At 36.2% G+C, this 27,943-nt stretch overlaps 1 protein-coding gene across 3 annotated transcripts; it reads right to left on the bottom strand.

The window, feature by feature from the left end:
• Positions 1-149: 149 nt before the first annotated feature.
• LOC131537561 (pentraxin fusion protein-like) lies at positions 150-23,240 on the bottom strand. 3 transcript variants are annotated; one of them, XR_009270322.1, is made up of 11 exons: positions 22,955-23,240; positions 11,152-11,190; positions 10,526-10,778; positions 10,293-10,438; positions 4,466-4,745; positions 4,211-4,356; positions 3,883-3,960; positions 3,661-3,752; positions 3,419-3,479; positions 2,425-2,521; positions 150-2,321 (listed from the first exon to the last, which is right to left on the bottom strand). XR_009270322.1 is itself a non-coding variant. In XM_058771101.1 (10 exons), the coding sequence occupies exons 1-10, from the start codon at positions 22,989-22,991 to the stop codon at positions 2,299-2,301; spliced, it is 1,191 nt and encodes a 396-aa protein (XP_058627084.1). In that variant the 5' UTR covers positions 22,992-23,240; the 3' UTR covers positions 150-2,298. The 3 variants fall into 3 exon arrangements, 2 of the variants coding, with proteins under 2 accessions (XP_058627084.1, XP_058627086.1); XM_058771101.1 differs by lacking the exon at positions 3,419-3,479; XM_058771103.1 differs by lacking the exons at positions 150-2,321; positions 3,419-3,479 and having other exon boundaries at positions 2,482-2,521; positions 3,661-3,706.
• Positions 23,241-27,943: the final 4,703 nt, after the last annotated feature.

The following is a 27,943-nucleotide window of genomic DNA, read 5'->3' as shown; positions in this document are numbered from 1 at the left end:
AATGTATTTGATTTCTGAATTCTGGATTATTCATTCAAGAGATTTGTTCAAAAACTCAAGGAAGTCTTCATTCATTTATTTCAAATGATTTTTTACATAATGAATTCATTTAAATTAATACATATTTTGGTAACACTTTACAATAAGGTTCATTAGTTAAACATTAGTTAATGTATTAACTAACATGAACTAACCATGAGCAATACATTTGTTACTGTATTTACTAATCTTCGCTAACGTTAGTTAATAAAAATACAGATGTTCATTGTTAGTTCATGTTAGTTCACAGTGCATTAACTAATGTTAACAAGATTTTAATAATGTATTAGTAAATGTTGAAATTAACATTAACAAAGATTAATAAACGCTGTATAAGTGCAGTTTATTATTAGTTAATGTTAACTAATGTAGTTAACTAATGAACCTTATTGTAAAGTGTTACCCATATTTTTAATTTTAATTAAATTTTCCAATAAAACAACAGTGGTACTGGTATCTCATAACAACATGTACAGCTAGTATATATTAGACATTCAAATGCATACAAATGCAGAAGAGCAAAGACAGAAATAAAAGAAAATTCTAAACCAAAATTAGAAAGACAGTCACTGAGTATCCTCAAGAAAGTTCCCGAGAGAGGACCAAATGCACCAGAACACCTCAGATCTTAGATGTAAATCATAAGTGAATTTTTCCAATGGTAAAAGAGTGGTCGCCTGACTCATCCACATATTGATTGAAGGTATCTGAGCAGTTGATCATAATAATAGTATACATTTTTGGCCAGATATATACAAACATTCAGTACACATTCTTTGTCACAGTCCAGACACAGATCACAGATCCGCTGTACAATTCAGATGGTATACCTTTGGGGACAATACAAAAATCTTTCCAATAATCTTTTGAATAATTTTGTGAATTTTCCCATATCACCCTTAAAGAGTCAAAGGATGAAGGACCAACATTAAACAGCATTGTATATAATTCAGAGATCTTCTTTTTAAGAGTAAATGATGAAAAAAGCGTTTTTTTTTTTCTATTTCAGTGAGATCAAGTTGTATATTACCTTTTTTTAACTGTAATTCTAAAAAGTGTCAGATTTGAAGGAATTTATAAAAATCTTTACTGGGCAGATTAAATTCCTGTCTTAACTCCTGAAATGATCTCATTTGACCGTCATCAAATAAAAGACCTAACTCCGACACTCCTCTTGACCTCCAAGTCAAAAGGCCAATTTTCTGTATGGGAGTGGGAAGATTAGGACCTCAGAGACAACTTATTTGGAATGGATAAATATTTCTTAACATCCTTCCGCACCAAAAGAGTATTTGTTACGGTGAAAATATTGGTCAGATGTTGAATTGTTTGTCCGTTATGAATAAATGGTAGGGAGCATAACAGTCTAGGAAAACATCTAGTGGATTCAATCCCGACCCAGCGTGAATCAAATCTGTAAATAAACCAATTTAACATGTGCTTAATTTGTGCAAACCAAAAATATAATTGAAAATTTGGTAGGGAAACTCCACCCAATTCCTTTGGTTTCATCAAAACTGAAAGTTTAAGTCTAGGTTTCTTGTGCTTCCAGATATACCTTGAAATTGGAGAATTAATCCTCTTTAAAACGGTTGTATAGAATAGGAAGTTATACATATTCTATTTTTAAATAAACTAATTTATAACATTAAATAAAACATTTTGTCAGAACCTGAAAGGAAATTAGACAACCAAACTAAATAATATGTTGTCTAATGTTTTGTTTTCAGAATCGTGGGAGAACCATGATTTCTATTCTAAAAATCAATTATCCAAACTCATAGCTTAAAAAATACATAATATATCTGGCATCTAACTAATGCTATTAGTACTATTTTTAATATTAAAATGTAAAGACTAGGACTACACTAGACTGTAGTACATTAACGAGGATTTGATACAATTATAATGCATTATAATGCTGTTTCTCATCTAGTGTGCCAGTGTGCGAAGTGCTGCAAACCAAAACCCTCTCGCACCAATCGCAAAAAAAGTTGTTACTACAGCATAGTTACTACTCTCACAGTTCTGAGAAATAAAGTCTTAATTCTGAGTAATAAAGTGTGAGATATAAACTTGCAATTGTAAGAAAATAGTCTCTCCTTTTTCCCCTCAGAATGGACTTTATGTCAGAATTGTGAGATAAAAAGTCCCTTGTTTTATTTTTTATTCAGTGGTGGAAACAGGCTTTAATAAATTATGAAGAAATTGAATGAATGTGAATTTAGTGAGTCAGACACACTGTTGATTTCCAGAGAATTATTGTCTTGTATCACAGCGACCTGTAAATGAAACATTTTTGCTATTACATATCATAATTTATAATCATTCCTATTTGTGCAGCATATGTCATAAGTTATTGTACAGTTGTGAGAACACACTCACGTTTGTCGTTAACTTTCCGCATTACTTCCTGTTTAGGGGTTTGTGACCACTTCAGTGTCACGTCTGTGATTCCTCTATCAGCCAGAGCAGATCCCAACTGGAAATAAAATTAATACTAAACTGATTAGATCAGAATATGAAAAGACATTCAAATCTTACTCGTTTCTCGTGTCATGTCCCAAACAGTACTTTTGTAAAATCATGTCTCTTTAAAATGTGAGAATATTGTAAATTTGTTCATGCTGTAAATAGTTTGACTGAATAATCAATAGGTGATCGGCACTCCAGTCGGTGAACCTTTGTATCATAATTAAACCAGTTCTCTCTTAGCAGATGCAACTGCACTGCAGGACAACAACAGCTGATTTTGTTTCTAAACGTCCCGCCTCTCAGCTCAGCAGCATGTGCTCCGGTTGTATTGTAAACAATGGCGTCGTCTATATTGTTTATCAATTTGAGCCTGATTGAGATGCAGAGGATATTAGTGAAGAGGATCGTGCACAGCACGGCTTTTAATGGTAGGCCTATGTTTTTTGTTTGTTGTTGTCTCATACTTTTAGATATGCTGTTATTATGCTACTGCTTATGTTAGCTTTTAATATTCGGTTTTATCCTGATTAAAGTTTTAATAGAGTACGGCAACCGCATGCGCGTCCATGTTTAACGCTTGTCATAGCTGTATGAAAATAAGTGTATAAATGGAACAGTTTATTGTTGGACCTGAGCTGACTTGAATGAGAGAGTGAGAGAGATGCAGAGCAGGGCGACGTGAGGAACAGTATTAAGAACGGCTGTTTTAGAACATTAATTTTGAAACTTGTGAATCCATTAGAATCGTTAGAAGACAGAATCACGATTCAAACAGTATATGAATAGATTTTTACATGCACCCCTAGGTTTTTTTCCTCTTCTCTAAAGCAGCACAGCATGGCCTCGCCCCCTTCGTTGCATGTTCCCGGGGGCGGGGTTTATCTGGGTTTATGATGTCACTAACCCAGAAGTATTTTGTTGTAGTCCCTTACCAGCCGTTCACTGCAGGCGATGCTTTGCCAATTCTGTAAAAGAAAATTTCTCCCTTTGCATTGAACTTTGAGCTTCGTAACTTTGCAGATGTTGTTTATGCTCACAGCTACATTACACACTAACACAAGTTAAAAAGGTGAAATCTTATTATATGACCCCTTTAACAATGCAATAAGTGTTTGTTTTCTCATCACTTGTTACTGTTTTTCTCACCTGTTTCAGAACGTTTTCTCTCATTGTAGAGTCGGTCAAATCTTTGCTGGAGTGAAACAGCAGTTTTACAAATGATCTTTTTAAACAGGTACCTAGAAAAATATAATCATATATATGTAAATTCATAAAAAATCCTAAGAAATATGGTTTGCTCCCTACAAATGAGCTTGCATTTATTAAAACTTAGGGTTGAGGAACATCCCGTATACAACTGCTGGAGACCTTGATCAATGGCCTTTTCATCAAACCAGTCCGCAGATGTTGACGATGGTTTAGCAGCTCCAGCTACTGCCAGATGTTCTAAAGAAAATGTATGAAAAAAGTCACGACTCGTCTTGATGCACAAAGTTTGCAGCAGAGGGGAAGATTACTGAGGAACAATGACTGGAGGTGAAGTGATTTATTACTGCATCAACTACTCTCACCAAACTGAATTGTGAAAATTATGATTTTGCGTTCATTTATAGTACGTTACAAGTATGGCATGATATTACATGAATTATATATTAATGTATAATACTGAATATAACACTCTACAACAATGAATTACCTGCCAAATACCCGTAGACTTCAACCTCACAAAGCGCAAGAATCTTCTGGTCTCCAGGAACATGAATAATCACGTAACGTCCATCCAGTCCATCACATGAGTAGCTGTAGGACTCACCTGGTGGAATAGCAGGAATAACAGCACATCTACAGACAGAGAAACAGATGAAGAATATAAAAAAATACTGTCATATCTGCATTAATCCTTCACATCTGTCCTTGATGTCTCACACTCTTTCAACCTCAAGTTTCTCACATGGGATTGTTGATGCCGTTGTTCTCCAAAGAGTTTCCGATGCGAATCTCCGCTCCGTTTATTTGTTCTGCACAGCAGTCATTTCTATTAGTGACGACCACTTTATTAACTCGGTAGACATCATGCAGATCCAGCCTCCACCACGGGTCTGCCTCATTAAGGGTTGAGGAGCATCCCGTATACAACTGCTGGAGACCTCGATTACCATCAACGGCCTTTTCAGCAAACCAGTTTTGAGATGTTGACGACTGTATAGTGGCTCCACCGATTGCCCGATTTCCTGGAAAATTAATAAAAACCGTTGTGACCCATGTTTATGCACAATTTCAATAAAATTTGAGAGCAACAGTGGAGGAGATGATGGTGAAGCATGTCATTTCTGCACCAACTAGCCTTCTGTCACCAAACGGAATTACAAAAATTACTTTTTGTCTAACAATGTCCTTTGCTATATACTATATACTCACTAACAGGCGGACCGCGGTCCAGACCCAGAAGCCATCCCATCTGGACCTGGACCCGGACCTATACAGCTTCTATTTGAACTGGCGCAGCTTTTGTAGTCTTTATGGTAGTGGTCTCCGGTCCGAAACCGTGAAGGCTTTTGACATCATGAAATAAATACCAAACGCTAATTTCAAGTAAATCAAATTTATATCTAGCAGGTCAGCTCTAGAGCCGTTTGGGTGCAGTCGTGCGTGCAGTGATCAGAGCAGAGAGCGCCCGCTGCGCGCAGACAGATTAAACTTTCAGTGGGTGAAAAACAATGGCATTTTCAAAAATTAGGAAAGTTGACGGGTCCTTAAAAATCTTAAATGTTACAAGAAAGGCTTAATTATGATTTCAGGAGGTCTTAAATGTGGTGACTGAAAGACAAGAATTGCGCTATTCATTGAATAAATACGAGCGCTGCACGTTTCAAAGTCATCTGCTTCGCTGCTTTGTGGAGTCTGTCTCTTGGGCTTTGCCATTCCCAAAGCGCCACCTGCTGGAAGAGAATGTTTTTCCATTTTCAATCAGCCCGTACGCCTGCGGTTGTCAAAGGCCAATGTGAAAATCAATCCATGTTCAATCCAATCCAAGATAATGTGTTATAAAATGTAAACAAATAAGGCAGTAAAATATATTTATATGTTATTTAATTAATATAATACTTGCTTGTTTTTGTGAAAACCTGTATCTGAACTGTAAATCATGCTTTTTACAGTTATTTAAATTTTTTTGTGCAGGTCTTAAAAAAAAAGGTCTTTAAAAGTCTTGAATTTAAGCTTAAATATCCTGCAGATACCCTGGCCTGGCAAAAACCATCAATTGTTTTTTATATATAATTGTTCGGACCTCGGCTGGTGGGGAGGGTTCATTACTGGACCTCGAGCCGTTTTAGTTGAAGACCCCTGCTATATACTATATACAAAATTAATAGATGCCCCTAGTAATTCATTACATCATTAGTACCAACAACCTGTAGGAAATATAACCAATATCTTCAATAACACCCATTTGGAATAAAAAGAAAGATGACTGTTGATTTGTCTGACAAATGTGGACTGTTTAACATGATAAATTGACAGAATTTTTAAAATTCCCACATTAATATTTTCCCCAGCATTATGTCAGGGATGCAAACTTGTCAGCTTTCGGATTGTGTGAATTTGTGTGATTCGCGTGAGTTTTTTGGGGGGGTTCTCTTTACAGTACCATTACTACCAAAATCCCTATTGCCCCCATTATGTATAATAAATATATATATATATATATATATATATATATATATATATATACACTTTTCATACACCAGTTTCTTGTCACATTCAAATTGGTTGTCATAGTAACACTAATTTGTGTTGATTCAGCACATTGTGAGTTCCACAAATCTGAATGCAATATTTGTAAATTGACTGTTAAGATAAACATTTTGCACAATTTATTATCTGTAATATCACTGTCCCAGCTAACAATTTTTGGTTCCCAGATCGTTCTCAGCAACATTCCCTTTTGGGTAGCCAGGAAAGTTTTCTTAACGTAAATAGAACGTTCCCTTTAGGTTAGGGGAACCTTCTGGGAACGTTCTCGGCAAGTTCCCGGAACGTTCCCCTAACCTAAAGGGAACATTCTATTTACTTTCCTAGAAATTTCCCAGAAAGTTCTCTTAAGGTTCCCAGAACGTTCTCCTAACCTCTTTACTCCGATATCGCTGCTGTCAGTAATCATCCAGCACTCCCGTCCCGAGTAACTTAGAGTATAAGCGGCATGAAAGACGGACAGATATGGACCTCAATAATCAGTACTACAAACCATTTGTCTTGTTTCAAACTATTGTTTAATCATTTAAAGATAATCAGAGCACATTTAACCATCATAAGGAGCATTGAATGAGATTGAATTATCCGTTAATATAAGATTTCTTTATTATAACTACCATGTAACTTACCACATAATAACCCAGATCTTACGTTTCTTAAGCACCAAATAACAATGACTTCAACAAAATATTGGGTTTTAAGAATGCAAATTTAATTTTTACAGACATTAAAAATGAATAACATTTATTTGACTTTAATATTACATTCATTTCTTAGCACTGAATAGAGAGGTGGAACTATGATGTCACTTTGTAGGCGAAAACCCGGAAGCGAGTTAGCATTTTAGCACTTCCGGTTCCAACGTCCGTTTTGGTTAAATCCCTAAAATAAGGTCCGTGGTTCACACAGGCTCAAGATACTTTCACGTTTTATTCTACGACATTTAACACACCAGTTACACCACACTCGTGATTTTTTTAAGCTAAGTTATGTTTCTTAAAAAAGACGGTTGCTAACAAGTTGCTAAATGGGACTACAGGCGCTGTCGGAGACATTAAACGTCATCACGCCAAACAGTTTATCAATATACAGTATTTTCCAGTTGTAGTATAATTTGTAATTCAATTAATTTTAGGATAACCAATGAATAGTTTACAGCATTTTATATTGTTGTTTTTTTTGCTTTGCCCCGAAATGCGACATGTTTTCAGAGGGAAGATGCTTGTTTTATCGCTTTACTGACACGGAGACTCTCCGCACCATAAGGTAAACACATATTATGATTATTACATGTAAACACCACATTTGCCGGCTTAACATGGTGAAAGTTAAACTTTAATGATGCATATTGCTTAAAGGCACGTAAAAATTCAATGTTTGCGGCCACATGAAGCGGTTAGAAAACATAGATTGAGGATTTCCTTGAAGCAAGGATAAAATAAAATTTTGTGTATCAATCCTAACAAAATGAGAGCTGAAATGTGGTACTTTGTTCACTAAATAAGTTTAATCTTACCATATCCAAAAACTCGCTCACTCTGCTGTTATTTAAATACGCGGGGATACGTTTTTAATTAGAATATTCATATTAATCAAGGATTTATAGACTTTTAATGCACCTTATTTCGAAATGTACAGAAATACATGCTTTAAATGTCCTTTAGTTATGATTATTTCATTTATTCACTATACTATTTATTAGTAATGTCCCATTTCAGTTTTAGTTTGTCTCTAGTTTTGTATTTATTCATGAAACGGTTCCTGTAGCGTGGATTAAAATTCATATACAGAGTAAATCCTTCACTGAACATGTTAAAAATAAGTTTGAAGCAGTTCTCGAGAGCGCGCTGGTGGTGACGCTGAAGGCGACCATGGTGCTGTAGTTCGTTTATAGCCTAAGTTTAGCTTTTTAGTTCTGGCGCTTTTATTTTGGCTTCAAAATTCGTTAAAGTTATATTATCTTGTCAAGATTATCTTGATGGACAAAACGTGTAAGTTTCATGAACTATGGTTGAATACAGAGCTTATTTTTTGCGATAATCCAAAAGCCTATGGGAAAGTCCTATTGGCTATTTGTCGAGGAACCAGTTTCATGCTAACAGCCGATCCGCCTACAAAGTGACGTCATAGTTCCCCCACTCTATTAACGATGATGTACATGCTTCTCTCTTTTGGTCCGTAAACAAAAACTTATTATCATCTTCAATTACTTGTCAAATCTCCCTGAAATCACAATGTTTACTCTCAAATATTTATTAATTATAAGTAATTATTCAGTCAGTAAAACAAAATGACCGTTAATTTTTAAATGCGAATGCGCGGCTTTATATGGAACACAAAAAATCTTCCTTTTGGCCCATAGTTAAAAGACTGCTGTTCTTTTGACTTCGAGCTTCTGTACTCCATGAACTGTTTGTATGATGGGCATGGTTGTTCTGCTGAAATGGACAGAGTTCCGTTTCAAAACAGAAAGTTATAAGTCGCTCAAAAAATCATTGTTAGCATTACTGATTTTTATTCACATGGCCTCAGATAGCTAGCGTTTTGCTACACTAAAAAATAACAAATAACAACTTACTTTGCTTAGCACTGTCCGGCTGTCGAGACGTCCCCTGTGTTTGCGTCTGGTCCGCGTCCTTTAGAAACTCCAAACACCGACCACACGTAAAGCAAAACCTCGTTAAGCTGCTCATGTGTTTGCCACAAAACGGGCAAAACATCCCTCGGCCGCAGTCCATGTTCGGTCACCATAAACTTTATTTACGCCATTTACTCCACAACCACAACACAAATTTACCGCGCTCACCAACAACACCTTTCACCGCGTCACTTCCGGTGTGTGGTACATTCCCTTTCCGTGAAGAATCTGTCATTGTAAATTTGTTTCGGGACTGGTAAAAGTGTTTTGCATCTTGTTAATTTGTTTTCTAAAATGTAAATTTGTTTCGTTCTTGGTGAAAGTGTTTTTCCCATGTAATTGTGTTTTATGATAGGTAAAAATGTTTTCCAAAATGTAAATTTGTCTCGAGCTTCGTAAAAGTGTTTCACATTTTGTAATGTTGTTTTGCACTTCCCGGCCACCGTAGTGACGCCAGCAGGTGGAAACAAGTGACTTAAACTGAGAATCGTTCAAGAAATATTGATTCATTCAGGAATGAAACAAGTGAAGTTTTTATGAGCAAGTCATGAAGTTATGAATCATTTGTTTAACTTTTTTATCAATTCGTTGAATATTGTATTCTATAAATAGACAGCAGCAATTTTTTTTCTAGAAACTCTAGTAAAATACATGTTATTTTGTTTAGTTGTCTTTTTTTTCAGAATCATGGTGGGAGAATAGTGATATCTATTTTAAAAATAAAATATTGATACAATATAGTTAATATAAATATAAAAAAATAATACTTCTTTCTAAAGTACTTTGTGAACTATGTCTCAACACAGTAAACTAAACAAGCATTTCCTAGCAACGACAACTGCGCTAAACACTAATGAAACAAGTAAATACACTTACTTACAAAAGTAACTTAATTTGTAGTTAAGTATTTATATAATTAACCCTTCTAAGCTGTTGGTGTCTGGGCTTATTTGTTTTTGTGACTTCCTGCACTTGCTATACTTCATAGCAACTGAGCTAATGAGTGATCCTCTGCTGGCATCCACTGGTTGTACTGGTAATTTCATCTTACAAATCTTTGTTTTCCACCAGGAGACAATTTTTTTTTCATGTCATCTTTATGAATTCAAATTTAAAGTGCATTTTACTGCACAATTGTAGAGTAAAAAAAAAATAATAATGTGCGTCTTTGTCACCTTTTTCATCCATGATGAGTTTGCATCCCTGTTATATGCTCAAGCCCCACGTTTATCAGAATCATCTGTACATAAGACGCCAGTAAAGCATGAATACTGTCATACTGGTTTGAAAAGACATGAGCGTGATTTCTGGTGAACTATGAGTTTAAAGTAAGTTAGTCAAAAAGTATTTATTACATTCAATAAAGTGCTCTACAAAAACAAATTACCTGCCAAATACCCGTAGACTCCAGCTTCAACAATACTAAGAATCTTCTGATCTCCAGGAATATGAACAACCATATAACGTCCCACCATCCCACCGCATGAGAAAGTGGCCGTGTCACCGGCTTCAAGAGTAGAAATTACACCACATCTACAGACAGAAAGATCATCTGTTATCTGTTTCTGTTCATTCTTCACTTCAGCCACAGAAATCAAATCAAAAGAAAGAAATCCTCACATGGTGTTGCTGTAAATGTCAAGAAAGTTCCCGATACGAATCACCGCTCCGTTAAGCCTATAATCAAAGGTCGGTCTATTAGTGATGGTCACTCTGTTCACTCTGTATACCTTCAGTAGATCCACTCTCCACCATGGGTTGGTTTCAGGGTTAGTGTGGGTCCAGCTGGTCAACAATCCATCAATAGCCAATCCAGAATAAAATCCTTCGTAAATTGATGACTGATTAGTTTTGCCCCATAGTGCTACATTCTCTGGAAAAAAATCATCAATAAAGGCCAATAAGAAATCATCTACTACTGCAGAAGACCTTTACCAAACTAATCTTTCTTACTCATCATCAGCTACATGTCCACCACAGGGTCAGAAATTAAGGGTTAAGGGTGCAAAACAGCAACAGATATTTAAAACACAAGGGTAAGAGAATGATAGTGAACATCTTTTTCCAAATATTGCCTGTTAATAAGTACATTTTCTGACTTTGGTCTATCTGGTATCAGGAACTATAAACTGGGCATCAAACTGCATCAGATCTTCATTACAGGGCTAAATTTCTAAGTACGTTTGTATCTGCCCATTTAACAGACAAAACAGAACAAAAGTGTTTAGACACTGAAGGATTCTTACCTTTTTGTCCATGTGCCATTTCCTCAATCAATAAAAACCCTGTGGAAACAAGTCAAACAACCGCGTTTTGTTGAATCACATTCGAATTTGCATTTTCAATTTAATTCACCTTGATATTGCTGCTAATAATGAAAAGAATAGTCTGAATTATAATGACAACATAAAATATTGTTCTACATAATGACCATGTTGGATGAAAACATTGACATAATAATAATACAGGTAATTATTCATGTGTCATTGGTTTCATCCAACATGGTCATCAAGCAGAAGACTGAAATCTAAAGTGGGATGAGGACGCGTTCCTGTGAATCAGGACCAGACTTTCTGGATGTAACGGGACGAGGTGATTGATCAGCGAATAGTATCTTCAATTTAAAGGCCGATTGGCTGTTGCCTATTTTTGTCTGTGTAGACAGTGGTTGCAGGTAAGCACACTATGCTTTAACAGGCGGTTATTTTAAAACTGGTTGGGTGTGCACAACTTTAAAGTGAGTTTTTGTGAATTATAGCGCGTCTTTTTGCTCTGGTGCCCTTTCGGTGCAGCTTTAGTGGATATGATGACTGTTCACCTTTCAGGTATGTGTAGTTAAGAGCTCGTTGTATTGGGCTAGTATGTTTGTTTATGTGGGGTTAACATTTTGTTGCATGCTAAATAGGCATGATTTCCTGTATCCCATTGTGTTATCGGTGGACATGACTGTGATTTAAACTGGTGCCTGTAGAGTGTTCTAGCTACGTGATATCCTAACGGTAAGTTTTTTTTAATGCAATTATAATTGGGAGCGGGGGACAACATGATGACAAAACTCCTTTTGTTTTTGCTGCAGGATTCTCCCTCTCATTCTGTGCCGTGATTGTTTGCTGTTGTCTTCGCGCTGCTAAAGTGCTGCTGTTTATACTGTCGCGCAGACGCTGTCGTCTACATTATTTAATGCAGAGTTCACACTGCACAATTTTCAAAGTCGTCGGATCACCATTTTTCACACTACACGACTTTCTGGGGTAGCATTCAGTTTTTGCTGTGTTCACATTGCACGATGCATGACTTCACAAAAGGAAGAATCACCGACAACTCTGCGTTTCGAGGGGGGTCCCCCGGTAAAAATCGCATTCGGGGGCCGCTTCAACCCGTGGACATGAAAAACAACCCACGGCAACCGCAGACTTGGCAACACTGGTCCACAAACTACGTTTCATGTAACTCCTCCCCGAACTTCCCGCTGCCCTGTATCTTGCTCTCTCATTGGCTTGGAGGTCATCGCCGATGTATGTTTCAGTCAGAACTCATTTCACACAGCAGGATTTTGAATCGCCGACAGCTCCTTTCTTTCAAATTGCATCTTTGATAATTCACACTGCGTGATTGTCACTTGCGTGAACGAGCACTGATTTGCCTCCAATTGTCTCTTTTCATCTTTATGAGAGATAAAAACTGTGCTCTGTCTCCTTTTTCTTTGTTTGACACTAATCTTTTTCTTTACCTCAGCCCTGCTGGTATTGGTTTATTTATTTCATTTTGTTTTGTTTTACATATAATTGTTACAGTTATACAAAGTTGGTTTGTATTAATAATATTTTTTCTGTTGTAATTTGCTTTCTTTTGTTTGAAGTGGGGTTTCCAGTTTTTCCTGTTGATTTTAGTGTCTATTTTAAAACATTTTGTATTTAGAAACATTTGTATTTTTATACTTTACCCACGTCTCCTGCCTAACTAATTCTTTGAGGGAGCTGAACCTGTGTGCTTTATCAACCGATTTTTGGGTTGTTTGAGTATTTCCCTGGGGGTAATTCCTAGGGTAGCGTAGTTGGATTTTCTTACTAGTAAAAGTTTGGGCTTGGGTCTCAAAATTGCACCGCTCCGTCACAAAGACTGTCAAACCATTTGCATACACACAGGGGCGGACTTAGTGATTTGGGGGCCCTAAGCAAATTTCACGTAAGGGGCCTTAACACAATAACTATAATGCTCTTTTACGCGTAACCCTTATTTTGCTCGCTAGCTCTCTCTCATTATAGCTGTAATTATTGTAACTATTACCCCTTCACAACTTAAGTAGCCTAAATAATTAGTCAACCTGATGCTGTTCTAAAGCCATATTAAGCTACCTTATTTTTTTCTAAGAACAAAATAAGACATTTATAAAAAAAAAAAAAAATGCTTGCACTTGTCCATTTAATGACTTGTAAACTTCTTAAATCTTTTTCCAAAAACGATTAAAATGTCATAAAAATTATCCCATGCAACTCGTTCCGTATTCCAAGTGTTCTTAAGGCATACGATGCCGAGAAACAAATTGAAAATGTAATCTATTAAGCAAAAATCTCCAGTCATTGCATTCGTGCATTTATACGCGTTTTTAGTTCATTTGCATTCATTGTTCGATAAAAGCACACAAGAGAGTCATTTTGAAATCCAGAAAAATAAAATTATAACTTAAAACAATAATTTCTTTACTGAGGTGAATATAACTGTTCTGAGACAGTCAAAACAGCTTAGAATGCGCGCAAAAAGCGCTCCGTCTATAATCACTGAAAGCTGTCACTTCAGTTCATCGCGATCTCGCGACGTTCCGTAAATAAGCTCTCTGCACAATGAATGTCTTATTTACATCTTATCTACACGGTGTTATATAATGAGAGGATTCACAAGCTTGCAGAACTCCGCACTAGACTTGCTGCGATAGACGGTGTTGGCGGTGATACGTTACATCACTTGCCCACCGCGGCACCGTCCCCCACCGTCGTTTTGATTTTTTTTATAGTAATAAAAATCATTTAGTTCAGTGAGAGGACACTACAATTAAAACGCGGCTGCATCACAGATTAGATTTATTTATCACATGAGGAGTGAGTCGAGCTGACTGACAAGAAGATTGAGGTGAGACAGACAAGATCGACGATGGCGGAAGAGTTTCAAAACGAAATGTAAAAGCGGCTCTTTTAAAAATATTTTGGATTTTGAAAAGCCTGTTGACTTCTGCCATTAATCTAAGTGATCCCTGCTGAAAAAACCCAGCTAAAACCAGCCTAAGCTGGTCAGGCTGGTTTTAGCTGGTCTCCCAGCCTGCGGGCGTTTTTTTTAAACATTCGTTTCTCATTTATTTGGTTCCACAGTATTAGCTGATTTTTATTTTATTTTTTTTAAACTGTGTATTTTTTTTTTTTTTTTCTTCATTATTTTACATCAAGGTGTGTATGCTGTCCGTGCCTCCAAACTTTATTGGTTTTGCTAATAAATGTTCTACGTTTCATAATTATTTGTTCCTCATTCTTTACTGATTTTTAGTTTTGTATACCTATTTAAACTTTGTCTAAGTTATTTGTTATTTTATATTAGGTATATAGCATGGTGTGTTTTTATTCGTTTTGTTAATAAAAGTTCTACGTTGTATTTTGTTGTTGCTTGCATTGAATTCAAGCAATTGATGCCGAATGGCTCCTGATCTCTTCTGGAAGCTGTGGGCAGCATAATAGCTAAAAGCAGACTCCCCTTGTTTTGTGTGAACCATTGGTATTTCTAACTGACTCGATCCTAATGATCTGAGTGGTCTGTTTGGTTTATATTCAGTGAGCATATCTGCAATGTATTTAGGTCCTAGGCCACTGAGTGATTTATAAATGAGTAAAAGTACTTTAAAATCAATCCTAAATGTAACTGGAAGCCAGTGTAAGGACCCGAGGACTGGTGTGATATGCTCAGATTTTCTGGTTCTAGTCAGAATCCTGGCAGCAGCGTTCTGGATGAGCTTCAGCTGTCTAATGGTCTTCTTTGGAAGGCCGGTGAGGAGACCATTACAATAATCCACCCTGCTGGTGATAAAGGCATGAACAAGTTTCTCCAAGTCTTGACTGGACACAAAACATCTAATTCTTGCAATGTTTTTGAGATGATAGTATGCTGATTTAGTTACTGCTTTGACATGACTACTGAAACTAAGGTCTCCAGAATCACCCCAAGATTTTTGACTTTATTTGTTTGACCCCTAGAGTAAAGTATGCATTCACCTTGAGAACTTCATCTTTGTTTCCAAATGCAATGACTTGAATTTAACTGAAGAAAGTTCTGGCACCTCCAACTGTTAATTTCATCAATGCACTGGCAGAGGGAGTCAATGGGGCTATAGTCATGTGGAGATAAGGCTAGGTAAATTTGGGTATCATCAGCATAGCTGGGATAGGCAATTTGGTTCTTTCTCATTATTTGATTTAGTGGGAGCATATACAGGCTAAACAAGAGCGGTGCAAGAATTGAGCCTTGTGGGACTCCGCATGTCATGGATGTCCACTTAGACTTATGCTCTCCTATACTCACATAATAACCTCTCCCTTCTAAGTATGACCTGAACCATTTGAGTACCATCCCAGAAAGCCCGACCCAGTTTACCAGTCTCTGTAGAAGTATGTTATGATCAACAGTGTCAAACGCAGCACTAAGATCTAGTAGTACCAGCACTGATATTTTGCCAGAATCAGAATTAAAGCGATTATCATTTATTATCTTAATTGGTGCTGTCTCTGTGCTGTGATGCGCTCGGAAACCAGATTGAAAATTGTCTAGGTATCCTTTTGAGTTTAAGTAGTTGTTCAGCTGATTTAAAAACTACCTTTTCAATAATCTTACCTATGAAAGGAAGATTTGATATTGATCTATAGTTGCTCAACATGGTGTTATCAAGATTGCGCTTTTTCAGAAGGTGCTAAAATTAATAAGCGACAAGAGCGAATCAAAAAATAGGATAAAAATGGGCTGATAAGGTCAGAGGAGTGTGATGTCTAGCTTGTACCTAGACACGATTCTAATAACTTTTACCTGAGAAGATATTGCTGCTTTATTTCAGAAGATTAACTTTTCCCTTCTTTATTCTTCATAAACTGACATCGTGTCTACACCGGAGGCGAGCGGCGCGGTGCGACAAAATACTATAGAACCCATTATAATCAGTGATGCTGTCTACACTGGATGCGGCGCTGTGTGACAGTCCCGACAGTAAACTGATGCCTCGTTCTGTTTATGATGTACTGACACAAAGTTAAAATGATTTTTAACGGTCGCTACACATCTAGTGTAGACAGACTTTAGCTGTTGCGGTACGACACGACAACTGTCACGTATGGAGTAAACACGGTGTAAGAATGTGGCGACACACACCTGTGGTTACGTCTGAACAGAACGGAAACATGAAAAGCAAACATCAGAACGTCATGATGGTTCTAGGTGTTTTAGCGAGAGATGGTGTTTCAGTGACGATGAATCAAAGAGAGACTGGCTTGTATTTGATACTGCGACTAACGATGGCCTGCTCTGTTTGCCGAAAAAATGCAAAGGACAACAATCTCAACAATTCCTTTTTTTTTGGGACTAAATAAATAAATGTAACTCGAAAATGTTAATGAACATTGATTAATAAATCAATACATTTGTTTGTTTTTTTCTTGAAAGTAAAGTAAAGGACAAATTAAAAACATTGTTTAGTCATTGTAGTAGTAATAACTGCCTGTTTTTGCAAAAAGAGTTTCATGGCCGGTAAAACATTTTTTTGCCTGGTAAATTTTCTAACGTCACAGGCCATTGGCAGGTGTGGCAAAAAGTTAGTTTTAGGCCCTGGAACTAACGGTTGGAGGGGCGTAGTTAAGCATATTCTGCACAACTCGTCAAACTGACGTAATCAGAGAAAGAATGCCCTTCCAGAGCGGAAGCAACTAAAGATTACCAAGACAAATTTTTTTTCAGTGGATTAACTTGCACTGATTAATCTTTCACCTTAAGACTAGCAATGTGCGCTAACAAAATAAATATTGTAAATTTTGATTTCATGTGGGCTTCATGCAGTGTTTTCAAACATAATTAAATACATAATTACTAAGTACTATTTTGCATTTGGTTATAATTGGCAAACCTAATTGTATAATTCAAATTCACTAAATTAATTAATTTTATTTCAGGTGTTGAAGGCCACTTCTTTCTCACACATCTCATTTTTATGGAGAGCTGCAACTACACAACATTTTCCCAGGCAATACTGCAGTCCCTCCACAGAAACAATCTGGACCTCAATGATGTGTGGGCACTAGTCACAGATAATGCATCATATTGCCTTAAAGGGTTACTCCACCCCAAAATTAAAATTTTGTCATTAATTACTCGCCCTCATGTCGTTCCAAACTCGTAATACCTTCGTTCATCTTCGGAACACAAATTAGGATATTTTTAATGCATTCTGAGGGCTCTCTGACCATCCCATAGACAGCAATGTAATTAACACGATCAACATCCAGAAACGTAGCAAGGAGATCGGTAAAATAATCCATGTGACATCAGGGGTTCAGCTGTAATTTTACGAAGCTTCGAGAATACTTTTTGTAAGCAAAGAAAACAAAATTAACAACTTTATTCAACAATTTGTCTGCTCCTCATCACCGTAGCGCCATTTTGGAGAGTATCCACTGAACGCAAACAGCATATGCGTTTTCTACGTTTATTTACGCTTTGATGACGTTACGGTGATGAGGAGGAGACGAATTGTTGAATAAAGTTGTTAATTTTGTTTTCTTTGAGTACAAAAAGTATTCTCGTTGCTTGGTAAAATTATGGTTAGAGACGTCTGCTCTCTAATCGCTCTCACTGTATTTTGATGTCACACCGATCAATCTGACGATCCGCTTCAAGTCGAACAAGCCTAATGATTCAATGGACCATTCATAAAGAGAACCATTTACTTCACTCCTGAATGAATGAGCCATTTGAACGAATCAAATTAATGACTTGACATAATCATTAAGACATTTACCACCACCTACTTGCAGTTTTAGTTACTTATTTAGAGTATCATTTCATTACAGAAATAATTTCATATTTCCATAGTAATAATTATAATAAAAATTATTAAAGGTATAGTTCACCCACCCAAAAATGAAAATTTTGTCATCATTTACTCACCCTCATGGTCCAAAAGAGTATATTTCTTGCTGAAGCTACTTTTTGTAATGTCTGTTTGATGCTTTACACAACTATGACTTTAAGGGTGTATTCACACCAGGAAAGTCCGATAGTTCACTTGCTTTGGTCCAGACCAAATAGAAGTTTTTTTTTTTGTTACTTTTGGTGCGGTTCGCTTTCACACTGCCCTTTTTGCACGTGAACTAGAAATTGTAAACAAAACCACACGTGTTCTAAGGTCATCCTTTCATTGGACAGAAATTCTCAAGCAGGGAAAAACAGGAAGTGCAAAAAAAGGCTAATCATGGAGATCTTTCGTAGTGCAATTTTTATTCTTTTACTGATTTGCTGTCATGAGATAAAAACGCAATATGAAGAAACTTATGAGCATCATATATGAGACAATGTCATACAATGTTGTAATTACGACTTGCCAAAAATAAAATCTATAGATATGAAATACTCAAAGTATATCAAAATGTTAGTTTAAACATTTAACCTAGATAAATGCGCTATTAGGCGCATATGCAATTGTTTGTGCGGAGAGTGGAAGCTGAAGCACGCTTCAGGACATCATACAAATACGCCGTAATTGTTGCTCATAAAGGTAATAATAATACATTGTTCGGAACTGTAAAGGGTATATTTTTATTTGTGTGCACTCACAATATCAAGAAAATGTGCTTTTCTAAAATAAAGAAAACTAATAGGATGCACTTCCCGTCAAAAATGAACCGTAACTCAGTGAATGTTTTCCTTACAGACATGATGAATATATCTATAGAAAGCTTTGAATTACTACAAAACGAAATAAATCATATCAAAAACAAAAACTCTGTCATTATCCGTAAAGATGCATTTCTTTCTAAAGGCGTGTCCAATGAAGAGATGGCGAGTCAGGATTTTTTCATCTTTGTGACACTGACTCAGAAAACACTAGTTTATTAATAAATAATTCAAATGTCTCCTTACTATTTCCCCAGACACATTCATTGTAACTTTTGCTGGGGCTTTGCAGCAAGCTTTAGCTTATTTAGTGCTCTCATGTCACGCTGCTGTGGGTGCTATGATCACCAAACTCATAATTTGCAAGCGTTTTTAAGCATTGCGGTTTGAAAACAAGTGATTTAAGCGATTGAAATGCAAACAACAGCACTATATGCGCGAGCTGTGTGTTTTCTGAGCGTGCTTTCTGTAATTGGATCGGATCAAGGCCGGTTCATATTCACACCTTAAACGAACCGTACCAGAGTTCATTTGTAAGCGGACCGAGACGACCTCTTCAGCTGGGTCTCGGTACGCTTGTTTGGTCCGCTTTTGGTGCACACCCGCTGCATTCTCACCTGCCCAAACGAACCGCACCAAGAGGGAAAACGAACTCAACCGAACTAAATGAGGCAGGTGTGAAAGCACCCTAAATGATCTTTGAGTAATTTCTCAGCCAAATTTAATGTGCGATTAATTTGCGATTAATTAGATCAGGAATGGGCAACTGGCAGCCCAGTGTCTTTTAGTACGGCCCGCTGGATCATATTAGACTCGGATGATCAGTTTTAAAATATTTGAAAAGTAAGTCCCGTAAAGATTGCTTTCAGTTTATTATGTTAATACTATCTCCAACCAGGAGAGGTCGCTAGTTTCCAGCCGCTCCCCGTATTAATTACAGCGTAGTAGGACGTGCACTCTAATGTAAACATTCATTAACATTAGCTAATAGGCCTAATAAAAGAAAAACTGACCATGAAAAACGTATTTTACAGTCAAGATGGTAAACAGATTATCTTTTTACCAAGTTCAGTGAGATACCCATTGTTTGGAAATCTGTATTTTAAATCGCCATCACACCACTGCTCACAAACAACGGGGACGCCAGAGTTGCATTTGCCTCAAATTTCAAAGGTAAAATGCAATCAACAAAACCTTTTTGCCAAATGCATGACAGAAATGTTTGCACTGAACTGTTGAATGTTCTTAGGGTTTCTGCGGGTCCTTAAAAAGTCTTCAGTTTATTTGTTTAAATTTAAGGCCATGAATACTCTTGGTACAAAAGTCTTAATTATAAGAGGTCTTTAATTTGGGGACGGGAAGACAAGAATTGCAATATAGATTAATATGACAATTAAACTGAAAAAAGCTACAATTTCACTGAATAAACTTGAGGTCTGCACGTTTCAAAGTCAGGCGCAGTGCTGCTGTCGTTAAGGCAAAGAACGAATTTCCATTTTCAATAAGCCCATCTGCTATTTTTTCTACATATTTTAAAATGTGAACCGGTGGATCGACCAAAAGCTGATGCATTATAAAAACCTAAACAATTAAGACACTAAGATATATTTATATGTTATTTAATATAATAATTGATTGATAATAATTGTTTAAATTAATATAACAATTGATACTTTTGACTCATGTTTAAAGGCTGAAATGTGAAGTGCAGGTCTTGAATAGGTATTTAAAGATCTTAAATTTAAAAATTTAAAATTTTTAAAAATTCTGCAGATACTTGGTAATTTTAAGGTACCATTTAGAATAACTTTTTTTTTTTAACCGTCCTCTCAGGTTGTTTTGAGAATGTTCTGTAGGCCACTGTTAAAAAAAAATAGGACCTCTGTACATTTGTTTGTTGCAAATTTACAGACAATGCAAATTAGATGTTTACTTTGGCTTGTTGAGGTGATATTGCTGTCAACTGACATCACAGTTTCCCTTCTGAATTAGCAGAACTGCACAATTTTTATAGTTAAAATCTTTAAAAACAAATTACATTAATTATACTTTAATTTCCTTCAATAAAAAGGAAATTGATTAAGACGGTGTAAAAGCCCTAATATATACTGTATGTGTGTGTGTGTGTGTGTGTGTGTGTGTGTGTGAGTGTGAGTGACCCTGGACCACAAAACCAGTCTTAAGTCGCTGGGGGATATTTGTAGCAATAGCCAAAAATACATTGTATAGGTCAAAATTATAGATTTTTCTTTTATGCCAAAAATCATTAGGATAGTAAGTAAAGATCATATTCCATATAGATATTTTGTAAATTTTCTACTGTAAATATATAAAAACGTAATTTTTGATTAGTAACATGCATTGCTGAGAACTTCATTTGGACAACTTTAAAGGCGATTTTCTCAATATTTTGATTTTTTTTGCCCCCTCAGATTTTAGATTTTCAAATAGTTGTATCTCGGCCAAATATTGTCCGATCCTAACAAACCATACATCAATGGAAAGCTTTAGATGATGTATAAATCTCAATTTTGAAGACCCTTAAGAATGGTTTTGTGGTCCAGGGTCATATATATAATATATACGCTTTTATCCAAAGTGATTTGCAAATGAGGACAATGGAAGCAATCAAAATCAACAAAAGAGCAATGATATGCAAGTGCTATAACAAGTCTCATTTAGCTTAAAGGAACACTCCACTTTTTTTGGAAATAGGCTCATTCTCCAACTCCCCCAGAGTTAACAAGTTGAGTGTTACCATTTTTGAATCCATTCAGCCGATCTCCGGGTCTGGCGATAGCACTTTTAGCATAGCTTAGCATAGATCATTGAATCCGATTAGACCAGTAGCATCGCGTTCAAAAATGACCAAAGAGTTTCGATATTTGTCCTATTTAAAACTTGACTCTTCTGTAGTTATATCGTGTACTAAGACCGGCGGAAAATGAAAAAGTAATCCTGAAAGTAGTCCCCAGCTATATTATAACTAGTTACCCAGCTGGGGACTACTTTCAGGCGCTGCGTAATATCACTGCGCCTGCTGCGGCCATGGTACGGCAGCAAAGTTCTTTGATTATTACGCCGGAATGAGAGTATAGTTCCTAGCCAAATCGCCCTAGAAAATCGCAACTTTTCATTTTCCGCCGGTCTTAGTACACGATATAACTACAGAAGAGTCAAGTTTTAAATAGGACAAATATCGAAACTCTTTGGTCATTTTTGAACGCGATGCTACTGGTCTAATCGGATTCAATGATCTATGCTAAGCTATGCTAAAAGTGCTATCGCCAGACCCGAAGATCGGCTGAATGGATTCAAAAACGGTAAAACTCAACTTATTAACTCTGGGGGAGTTGGAGAATGAGCCTATTTCCAAAAAAAGTGGAGTGTTCCTTTAACATAGTACATGTAGCCAGTTTTTTTTTTTTTTTTTATTATATAATAAATAAAAAGAAAACATAGAATAGAAAAAGAATAGAGCAAGCTAGTGTTAGAGGCCTTTTTTGCTTTTGTTAATTGTATAATAAATAAAAAGAAAACGGATAGAATACAAAAAGATTAGAAAAGCTAGTTTTATTTATTTATTTATTTATTAAGAAAACAAGCAGTAAATGAATAGAGTGCAAGTCTAAAAAGGGAAAAGTTTTTACACATATTTTATACAGTATATATGTATATATTGTTTTTGATTAAATTCTGTATTGAAGCAGTTTAAAACAATACCAAAATGTATTTTTCAATGTACATTTTTAGTAAATTGCTGTTTAATTGTATAAGCTTTATGATTTCAATTGATTAGGCATGCTTTTTGATTACTAAAATTTTATTTTAACCATTAAAATGGAATTCAGAAAAATTAAAACGGGGAAAAAAAAGGAATCCGGAAAAATTTTAATGGAAATGGAAATTCAGAAAAAATAAAATGGATTTCGTAGAGCCCTAATTAATGTATGAAACACCATCTGATTTAGATTATTTAGGTTTGTTTGGCCAGAATATTTAACACTTTATAATATGCTGTAAATCCACATTAGAGGACGAGATGAGTGTTGGCATCTCTGAACAAAGAATAACATTACAGAAAACTCAGCGCTAATATCAGTGTAAAATAGCAGATACATGAATGTTGTACGTTACCCAGTAAGATCCACAGGCACTTGTAGAGCTTCTTCATGGCTGATTAAAGGATGAAGTCTTTCTTTAGGATGAAGAGTGTGAGTGATGTACGTTTTATGGAGGATGATCTGTTTATATGTGCATCACATGACCGACCTGGTGTCTCCTCCTTCAGTCACACTCGCCTGTCTCTCAGGTTTCAAACAAACACACTGTAGGGTCATTCTACAGAAACGTCCACTTTTGGTATGGCAAAATGTCTTAACATTTAATTTTTTTTTTACATTTAAGCTTAGACCACATTATTAGATTACCTTTATGAATACATATAAATGACAGCTTAATTATTATTATTTTTTGTGCAATTATTTCAAGACCACATGTATCATTTTTTTGTCACTGGTGTTATCTTCTTTAGCAATATTAAAAGTTTTTATGAAATATTATTTCAAAAAAAAAAAATCAGCACATGTAGTCAGAGTTACAGAAAAATAATGAAAATGCAAGAAATAAGGAGATTTTGTTTTATTTATTTAATGTGACAGACAAAAACAGTACAGTAACACAGGTGACATGCATTAGACCTGATATACTGGTCGTTACTGGTGTTATCCATAAGGAAGGTAACACCAGTGACAGTAACACCAGTGACAATTTTCATGAAAAATGCATTTTACAAAATGTCTGCTGCAAGGTATCAAGCCACATGTCGTCAGTCATGGTATACTCACTAAATTAAGTAGTTTAATCCATTTGTATTATAGTTTTACATTTCCCTAACAATAAATAGGTCACACCAGTGACATCAACTAAAAGCTTCATATGAAATCATGAGATAAATGAGAAAATTTATCATAACTGAAAAGAAGCAATGGACTAAACATGGGCCTTTTTTCATAGATGTTTAGAAAATAGGAAGGAGGAAGTCGAGTGATGTCATCAGTGTGATATTTTTATTCCAAAATAAAAGACTTTTGTTAAGCGGTAACACCAGTGACACAACTCCAGGGGACCACTGTTTTCATTACATATTTTATAATATTTATTTGGCATTTTGTTTTATTATGCCATTTATATCATATATTTGATAGTTATGAATATACTTTTGTATTTTAAATGGTAGAAAATCCTGTTTTTGACCTCAAAATAAAGCACTTTCCCTCTGTACATGGCTGTGGGGACGAGCAGTTTTGTGGTGCTTGGAATTCTTTATAATTAATAAAAAACAAATAATGCCACATTGATGGCTCAGGATGGTGTAATTGTTCAAATAACATATTATTATAATAACATATATTGTTTCATTTTAAAATATATATATAAAAAAAGTAACCCTAATTTGTATTTCAATTGTAATATTTCTTTAAAGTCTAGGGACAGAAAAGTGGACGTTTCTGTAGAATGACCCTGTATTTGTTTACCTTGTCCTAATGTCTATTGGAACCTACAAGAAATGCAGAACTGTGCAAAACATATTATGTTCAGCACAGATTTTCAGGGAGTTTGTGCTGAAACTTCCGTCAGTTTACACAGGCCTGCCAAATCAGGTGCAAACACGCAGACAAACAAAAACACAGACAGATAAACAAATAAGCGTCAAATAAGCAGCTGTAAACTATACCAACGACACATGAGACGCTTTTAGGTGATCATGATTTTCCGTCGCTGAACAACTTACCTTTGGACATCAGAGCTTCTCTATCTCTTATGGTTTTTAAAGGCTTTGTAAAGTTTTATTTGTGTTCTCTAACCTTAGTGTAGTTTAAAAGTCTTAGCAGGCATGAATGAATGAATGAACAAATAAAAGCTATGAAACACATTAGTGAAAGAAAACATCCTAATTAGTCCATTTATACGCCAGACGAGCCAGAGGCATTAGTGGGAATCCATCCATACTGCATTTACATCTATTTTTATGCAAACTTTGCATTGTTAACTCCAACATTGGCATAAAGGCTTAATTCACTATGGATTTTTTGGAGTTTTGAGTCAACAGATTTTCATCGCTATATATGTCTTTCATTAGAGAAAATATGAACAAGATCAAACATTTTAACGGTTTCTAAAAATTTGTAGATTTGACAGAATTACTCTAATTGTTTATGGATTCACTTTATGTTTATGGAAAATCCTCTGATTTCCAATGCTGATTTGTTTGATGTTTTTGTATTTATCCTCATATTTGTTTTATACCGGTAACCGCACAGAAAGGTTAATGGGGCAACTTGCCCGAAAAGTTGCTAAATGTTGCTAGGTCATATCATGCATTAATCATACAGTGAAACAAATTTTTATAAAAGTTTTGTTTTGCATTTATTTTTAATGTTTCTTTATGAAGTTTGACATAATGAATACGAAAATCACATTGCTTTTTGTGTATCATTAACAGTGCTCATGAAAACTAAAAAAATATGCTAACAATTTAAACAAGCTAATTTGTTATTATTCATGCATAAAAAATTACATCATACATGTATAATACTGAACTAACAGCAGTCGAACATACTGTAAACCGTTACTAAAAGGGAGTCGTCCAAATCCTCAGTAGTGTCTGACGGATGATTTTTATCTTTTATTTTATCTTTTAAGTCCCACAATGTTCTGGAAAGCACTAGAATATTACAGAATGTTACAGAGACTTCTGGAATGTTGCCGTCCAGCAAAATATATTTTAAAAAACATTGATTCGTGTTAATCCTTTCTCTTCTACTCCATGTGCTCACATATGCTGTATTTTTGCTGAAACTAAACAAGGTAATTAATCAAACACAGGTGGAACTGAATGAACTAATAATGATACAATGAGGACAGGAACAGAACCAAATATGGGCATACAAGAGGGAAAGCTAAGTCATGGGGAGCATATAGACAGAAAACACACAGACAGTCCAAAGAGTGTGACACTGGTAAACAAAATACGAGTGGAGGCCGCCTTCCACGAGCGAAGCAGGGAAAGACTCTGTGAGCGCAGCCTCAGTGACGCACACAAATGTGGAGCTATCAGCAATAGAGAGGTGACAGCGTTCTGCCTCACGTGAGATTAAGGCCGCGTGTCCACCAAAGCATTTTTTGTCAGCTGAAAACGCCAGACGCTCTGCTGAAAACGCCCAGCTGTGAGCGCTTGGGAGCGCAGTGTTTTTTTTCCCCGTTGAGACGCTGTGGTTGCTATGTTTCTCCAAGCATTATTTTTCATAACAATGTTATGGTAGTCCAGCAATTCAATTTGTTAAAGACATAAATACTCGGAGACAGGCAATATTAACTTGTTGTTGTGCAAGCAGGGTGGTCAGTATTAGTCCCGCCCCTCCTCCACTCTGATTGGTTGGCTGACTAGAAAGTGACAGTGATGAGCGCAGCGTTTTACTCAAAGTTGAACATTCTTCAACTCTCGGTGCCGAGAAAAAATGCCAGAACGCTCAGCGCAAAAAAGACGCTCAGCGCTCGGCACGCTCCTGGCGTTTTGAAAAATGCGGCGCTCCCATTGAGAACAACTGAAAAAATACGCTAGTCGCGGGGAAAAACGCTTTGGTGGACACGCAGCCTAAGTGGAGCACGCAGGATGTGTGCCGGCGTGAAATCGCTCAAGCCTGATCGCTCAACCCGCGAGTTCGTCGTTTCTACCTCCGAGGTTACTGGGAGGGGGAGAAACATGAAATTTAGATCAGTGCGGAGGTGTTCATGTTTCATGTTGTCTAAATTTCAATGGGCTGTGAAATCTGCTAGAACAAGCTATTTTGCAAATGTTATTGAGAAAAATCGTCAAAATCCAAGAGTTCTTTTCTCAACTATTGACTCTGTTTTGAACCCTAAATTAGAGGTGTCTGCCGATACGTCTGTGGAATTATGTGAAAGTTTTTTACAATTTTTTGTCAGTCGAATATCAAAGGTTCGAAATAATATTCAGCAGTGTACATATGTGCCATTGAATGCACCAGAGACCCCTGCTATGCTATCTGAACTTGAGCCTATCTCCATATCCACTTTTAATGACATTGTTTTTCAATTGAAAGCTACATCTGCCCCCCAAGATATTATTCCGACAACTTTGTTAAGGCAAATTATCGACTCGGTTGGTCCATATATAGTTTCTATAATAAATAAAAGCTTACTCCTAGGGATCGTTCCCGAGTACTGCAAACACGCTGTAGTTCAGCCCTTGTTGAAAAAAGAAAATTTGGATAAGAGCGTTCTTTGCAATTATAGACCAATCTCTAAACTTCCATTTCTGGCTAAGATTTTAGAGAAAAGTGTTCTTATTCAACTGGAGTCATTTCTTGATGATAATGATATCTGTGAAGTGTTTCAGTCAGGTTTTAAGAAGCACCATAGCACAGAAACTGTATTATTAAAGGTTTTTAATGACATTTGTTTGGCAACCGATCAAGGGAATATGACTGCACTTTTGCTTTTAGACCTCACAGCAGCGTTTGACACAATTGACCATCATATTCTCATTTCTCGACTTGAAACTTGGGCAGGCATCTCTGGAAATGCCTTAAACTGGTTTAAGTCCTACCTGTTAAATAGAAGTTTTTCTGTTTGTTTGTTTGGGTGAGTGTACATCAACTTCCTCACCTTTATCATGTGGTATTCCTCAAGGGTCTGTTTTAGCACTGCTCCTCTTCTCACTCTATATGCTCCCTTTAGGTTCGATCCTGCGTAAATACTGTGTGTCCTTTCACTGTTACGCAGACGATACTCAACTATACGTACCATTTAAGTCAAGTGATTACACTGCCATGGAAAGATTGCTGGCTTGTCTTAATGATGTCAAGGCATGGATGTCTATTAACTTTTTGAGCCTAAATGAATCGAAAACGGAATTGATTGTCTTTGGTCCCTCTGAACTTGATAATGCTTCTCAAACTAAGTTGGGTCCCTTGAGCCAAGTTAGGAAATATCATGTAAATAATTTGGGGATGATTTTTGATAGCGCACTTAAATTTGACAAGCAGATAAATGAAATCGTCAGAAAGAGTTTTTTAAACTGAGGATGACTTCTAAGATTAA

The sequence above is a fragment of the Onychostoma macrolepis genome, chromosome 03, assembly GCF_012432095.1.
Source record: "Onychostoma macrolepis isolate SWU-2019 chromosome 03, ASM1243209v1, whole genome shotgun sequence".
NCBI lineage: Eukaryota > Metazoa > Chordata > Actinopteri > Cypriniformes > Cyprinidae > Onychostoma > Onychostoma macrolepis.
The sequence above is the reverse complement of the archived record's forward strand: the minus strand, read 5'-3'. Positions and strand labels throughout refer to the sequence as shown.